The sequence below is a fragment of the Cryptomeria japonica genome, chromosome 11 (assembly GCF_030272615.1).
Source record: "Cryptomeria japonica chromosome 11, Sugi_1.0, whole genome shotgun sequence".
NCBI lineage: Eukaryota > Viridiplantae > Streptophyta > Pinopsida > Cupressales > Cupressaceae > Cryptomeria > Cryptomeria japonica.
In genome coordinates this window covers 194,606,622-194,612,844 of record NC_081415.1, presented here as the reverse complement: position 1 = coordinate 194,612,844, position 6,223 = coordinate 194,606,622, and the positions used below count along the sequence as shown (strand labels likewise).

At 32.9% G+C, this 6,223-nt stretch overlaps 1 protein-coding gene across 1 annotated transcript; it reads left to right on the top strand.

Moving 5' to 3' along the window:
* Nucleotides 1-1,461: 1,461 nt before the first annotated feature.
* On the top strand, nucleotides 1,462-3,793 carry LOC131071092 (bark storage protein A). The gene is made up of 6 exons (XM_058006793.2): nucleotides 1,462-1,749; nucleotides 1,836-1,903; nucleotides 2,344-2,499; nucleotides 2,795-3,034; nucleotides 3,146-3,325; nucleotides 3,436-3,793. Exons 1-6 carry the CDS (start codon nucleotides 1,527-1,529, stop codon nucleotides 3,625-3,627), a joined length of 1,059 nt encoding a protein of 352 aa, XP_057862776.2. The 5' UTR covers nucleotides 1,462-1,526; the 3' UTR covers nucleotides 3,628-3,793.
* The last annotated feature ends 2,430 nt before the right edge of the window (nucleotides 3,794-6,223 follow it).

Sequence of the window (6,223 nt, the reverse complement as noted above, 5' to 3'; positions counted from 1 at the left end):
ACAGAAATCCAGCTATAAGGACAATAAGAAAAAAACAATGATTACATAAGATGTATAGCATCTTTATAAGGACTGAGCCTATTTTCAGACTGAAACTTCTTAACTTAACTTCTTAACTTAACTTGTTCTTTAATTTGTTATAAATGTTACTTAATTTTGACATTCTTCTTGCATAATGTTTAAATCTGTGTGAAAAAAAAAATCACCTAAAAAAATATATCAGAAGAAAGCCTTGGAATAATGTAATTTGTTTATTTTTCTCCTCCCATTGTAATTTTTACTTTGAAAAAAACACTACTGAATCCTCTCTCAAACGTTTTGAAGATAATTGGAACCAGTAACTCAACTGAATTTTTTTTTTGAAGTCTAAATCTTAAGTCGAAGTACAGAAAGCCATAATCCAATACAGCTTTAAAATGTTTAAACTCTTCCAATAGAAATTTAAAATATCTGTTTAATCATTGCAGTTGAGGGAGGCGGGTCCATATAGTTTCCAGGCATATCTGCAACCTGAAATTTCTGATCCTGAAGAAAATGTGTACAAAAATAATCATGGACTTGAGTCCAAATATAAGTGGCCTTCCACACCCTTTGAAGGCCAATTAGTTGTTGTACATTTCATAACTTATTCGTTGAGACGCTACAGCCCTTCATTTCCTATCGTCCTTTCTCTGTTGATTGCAGTTATTTTTTTCACATGTTCGATACAGACCTTCTGTCAATAGGGAAAATGTCATGGTGGGTCAAGAAAAACGTGTAGTAATTTTCACATGTTCGATACAGACCTTCTGTCAATAGGGAAAATGGCATGGCAGCAGCTATTCTAGTTCCAAAATAGACCTTTCGTACAGCGTGTTAGTGACAGGTTAGTCAATCGCGACCGTTAAATGTAAAATCGACGGTGTAAAACACGCCACTAACACGCGTGTTAGTCACTCCGTACTGCCTTTTTGGAACCAGAATAGACGCATCTGGCATGGTGGGTCAAGAAAAACATGTGCAGTGCGTGTTCGCTACAACCATTCATTTCTTATCGTCATTCAGCTCAGGTTTTTCTTTTTACTTGTGGGCCAAATATGTGGGCCTTTACCAAAAAAAAAAAAATCTGCTTTTGTTGGATAGCTGAGTTTAAATATTCTACAATATAAAAAACAAAAATATAAAAAGAAAAAAGATAAGATTTATAGTAAAAATAATAGAAATGGAGAGAATGTAGATTAGGTGTTTGATACAATTTTTAAATAAGGTATGATTTTGATTAGGAATCCAAGTAATTATAATAAAGATAATTTTATTTAGAAGTTGTTTTTTCTTTAATGGACCTTGTAATCTTTCAAGGAGATGGCAAGGAGTGTAACGCTATAAAAATGTTAAAATAAATAATTTAATACATTCTATAGATTTAATTTAATAATTTACCCACCCCAAATAACACCTAATTCTAGATGATTAATAAAAGCCCTTCATTCCTTCTGGGATTCACACCCAAATCTCTCTGAGGCACAAGTTTGTTTTGTTTTCTCAGTATGGCTCTTAAGTTGTTTGTGTATATTCATATGCTCCTGCTCATTTTCATGGCCGGTGTATGTAATGCAGAGTATTCAGCAAAGGTTGTGAGCAAAGTCAATAGAATCAACAGTCATGGCCCTTATATGGGCCTGGTTATTCCCAACGCTTATGAAATGGACCCCCTACTAGACCCCTCATTTTTTATAGTCAATAAAAACGTCTCCTACATAGATCTTTCTGGTAATTTTCTTGCCTGCTCTTTCATACATGGCACTCTTTTTAGGGTTATATACAACGTAGTTATATGTATACTTGTTGCTACGCAGGAAGGAGATTCCATGTAGGAACTATTGCAGATCAGAAGGTCATTGTGGTGATGACAGGGCTGGCAATGGTAATTACATTTAAAAGAGTCCAATTTTTAATGGGTTATATCGTGTGCCCTAAAAGACAATTGCGACCCCAAATTTTGGAGATTGAAAATTTCCCTAGTTAGACTTTCTTTGTTCTATAAAACATAAAACAAGAAATAGAAACGTTCATTTAAACAAGCTTATGGTAGAACACAGATGTTATTATTGCTTTTTGACAAAAGTTTATTCTGTCAGTCTAAATATTTGATATCAATGTTGTATTAAAATGTTGATTGTTCTCTTTTTAGTTTTGTATAACGATGATGGTCATCTATTTTAGACGTAAATGTAAACTAATTAGTTATAGAAAATCAGGACATTCCTTACCCTTTTACCTTTGATCAAATTAATCTCAGACGTAATAACAGTAGCAGGCCTTAAGCACATAACCCACTAATTATGTTGGTATTTGGATGCACAGATGAATGCAGCAATAACCACCCAGCTTCTCTTGAGTTTCTTCAAGATAAAAGGAGTTGTGCACTATGGAATTGCTGGAAATGGAAACTCTGACTACCCTATTGGTGATGTTACTATTCCTCGGCAATGGGCTCATTCTGGCCTATGGAATTGGCAGGTTCTAAAAAAAATTATACATTTATTAATAGATTTTCTTCTCATTTAGTGTTTGATTAGGAAGATAAATAGCGTGTCATTTTTATGAATTTTGGTGGTTTAAAACTGGTGCATATTAGGATAGGTTTGTTGTCCTGATCTATGTAGAGACCAAATTGGGATTTTATTACTGGAGAGTTTTTGTTTCGTTTTGTAGATTTTCTTTCCCTTAAAGATATATATCATCATTATAAGGTGAAAATTCCTTACCATTAGGCCTCCATCGGCTGTACTGAAATGCTAATTTTATTGTACAGAGACATGGACAAGGAGTGAACGATGAACTTGCCTTGGAATCCAATGGAGACTACACTCGTAAAATTGGGCATATTCATTTTGCCAACTACAGTACAGAAGAAGGCGTTGACAATCTTTTAAATAATGTTTGGTACAACCCAGACGAGATTTTCCCTCTGAGTGGCACTCCAGAAGTTAGACAGCATGCATTTTGGGTCAATGTTTCTGAAACCTATTATAACCTTGCAGAGCAGCTAAAGGTAATTTATTCATATTGTTTTATTCCTAACTCGCCAAGACAATAAATCATTCATATGATTCTAATTAACTTTGTATTTGAATCTGTATTATAACTCTGGAACAATAAACAGAATATAACACTAGAGTCCTGCACCAATTCTACAACCTGCTTGTCAACCAAACCGAAGATTGTGAAAGTAGAGAGAGGATGCAGTGCCAGCGTCTATCTTGATAATGCTTCTTACAGAAACTTTCTTCATGGAAAATTTAATTGCACTCCCATTGATATGGAGAGCGCAGCAGTGGCACTGGTAATAATATATTTTATAATGGTTTGTGATGTATTTCTATAGTTACCTGATAACAGCTTCTTATGTTGTTTATGTTTGTTTGTTTGTTTTTATCCATATTCGATTTGCAGGTTAGCCTGAGTATGGAGAAGCCATTCATAATAATCAGAGCCCTCTCTGATTTGGCAGGTGGATCGAGTGCAGGAAATGAAGCTTCTATTTTCGAAAACTTGGCAAGCAAAAATGCTGTGATTGTTGTCACTAAATTCTTTAATCTGCTTTCATCCGTAGCTGATAAACCTACAAATTTTAGGAGTACATGATATGTGATTCGATGCCGATTCACAAGCTACTTAAATAAGAGGGTATAATATGTGATAGCTAGAAGGACCATCTAGCTTTAGTATCTACAAAAGCTTAGATTACTAAATTGATGTAGATACTTTTCTAAGCATGGAATAATAATTATTATTAGAAGTATTAAAATTTTATCAAGATTTTAAAGATGATATACTGCCTAAAATGATTGATAGTTTGAAATGATTTATCTTTTTGTCAGAGGTTTGATAGCTTTGAATGTTTCAAGTACAGTTAATACGAAGACAGCTAATATTTAACGAGGGTTCATTTTTAATCTCAACTATGGCACTAGTGAAAAACTCTGAAACAGGAAGCAAGAGAAATACATTGATTTGGAACTCTTCCTGTGGTTATGTTTTAGCCTAAATCATTGTCCCATTTGGTTTGCAAGATAAAAATACATAGGGCTTTGTGTTAACTATGTCTTTAAACAGAAAGTGATTTATCATTATATCCATCTCAATTATCAGTACGTTTTGGTGGAATGGCTTAATTTCATCATATGTTGATGAATCTGGCATTCATGTGAAGTTGGGTTTTTTTCAATCTATCATACCTTCCAATTTACACATACACATGTATTATAACTTCCAATTTACACACCACCTTAGTGTTTCTTCTTATTTGTTTATGTTCATATATTATCCGTTTTGTACTTATTCTATCTATTAAATTTTTATTTTAAGATTAGCACTTCCATGTTTTAAATGAATCTCATAATTTATGGAATCAATTTTGTATGTGAAATTATCGTAAAATTTAAAAATTTAAATTTTAAATATTAATTTGCTCTCTTGTATTCTACTAATTATTATGAGCTAACTTGATATACATTCATAATATTACTTTCTATATCTTGATATTTTAGTTCCATGTGCATTCATTTATTATGAGATTATTGATTGAAAAAATCTCAATTATTTCAAGAAGCATCATTATAGGAATCTTATGATTTGGAGTGAGAAAGAAACCTTAATCTATGCTTATCATTTTAACTCATTTACATGATTGAAGAGTAATGTCTTCTCTCATTTACACACATAAAGCTAATTTATTCAAAGAGCTCAACCTAAGAAAATAATTCTAATTCGACAATCTCCCTAAATTACTGTAAAATGTCACTAATCATCAATAGTCAACTAGAAGAAATATATTAAAAAGTAGATAAGGCTAGAGGATCCAATAGTTGAGCACCCTAACTTTGAGCTTCTCAAAATCCTATGTGGAAATTTTAAATCACTCCCAATGTTTTACAATAGTTTACTTGACAAGTCCCCTACTTATAAATAAGGTTTGAGGACCACATCATCAAATATGATGTCACATCAGCATGCTTTTTGCCAAGGTGTCCAAAATAGCCCCCAAAAATAGGTGAGACCAATAGTTGTGCATAAGGGCCCCTATACTTGTGCAACTGATGTGGCATCACATGATTGGTTGGTTTTTACAACTAAGGGTATGTTTCATTCAATTATGGGTATTAAAGTCACAACTCTTACTGCAATGTTGTCAAAAAAATTGAACATTAAATCAACAAGTATGGGTATTAAATAAACAACTACTATCACAACAATTGAAATGCTCTCAACAATTGGATCCTCTCCTCTATTACTTAGTTCATCTTAGGAATATATGCGTTCACAAAAGCACCCTAGAGCTATGGGATGGGCCCACAAAAAGATGCAATGGAAGAGTGAACAAGATTTGGAAACACAGTTGAACAATTATGCAACCTACAGGTTAATTTTAAAATTATACATTTATGTAATTCAATTGAAAATGATATCTATGAGTGGAAATTTGAATTTTAAAATGCATGAACAATCATATATGAGACAATAAATCCAAACTTATGCAACCCACAAGTTTAATTTTAGAATTATAAATTAGAATTTTTGTAAATTTAACCTCTAAATTTATGTAATTCACTTGAAAACAAAACTTGTAAATGTAAATGTGAATTTGAAAATGCATAAACAATCAAATTTGAGAACACAAATAAAAAATTAAGGTGCAAGAAGTCAGGTTCACCAAAATGTAATGGTGGTGAACACTAGCTATCAAATGAATGTAACTATAAGTGGATAAGATATATGTTTCATAAAATGATTGCAAACATGAATCAAGTTGATGCAGGAGCATCCTCGGTCTATGAGAAATCTGGCATCAACCAAAAATATTTCCTTTCAATTTAGTTATTGTTTAGTCTAGTGTGCAGTTTTCTGTGTTCTTACTAATAGGTACTGGTAGTTGCTTGATTTTTATTGCAGATCCTATTTTTGGTTTTCAGTCTGGTTCATGTGCTTAATTCCATATTTTTTAGTCCATTTGGATTCTTTTCCGACTAGTTATCACTCCCGATTGACTGTTTCTGGGTTCCAGGACAGTTCTTGTGCTTACCAGTTAACTTCCCTTCTTTACCGGAGCGGTTCTTGGCATGTGGATCTATTTTGGGTCTTGTCCAATGTTCTTTGGCGTGTGGCCAACCTTCTTATTGAGCCACACTTCTTGGTTGTTATTTTCCAAAGGAATTTCTTTCATTATTAGGGCTGACCTAGT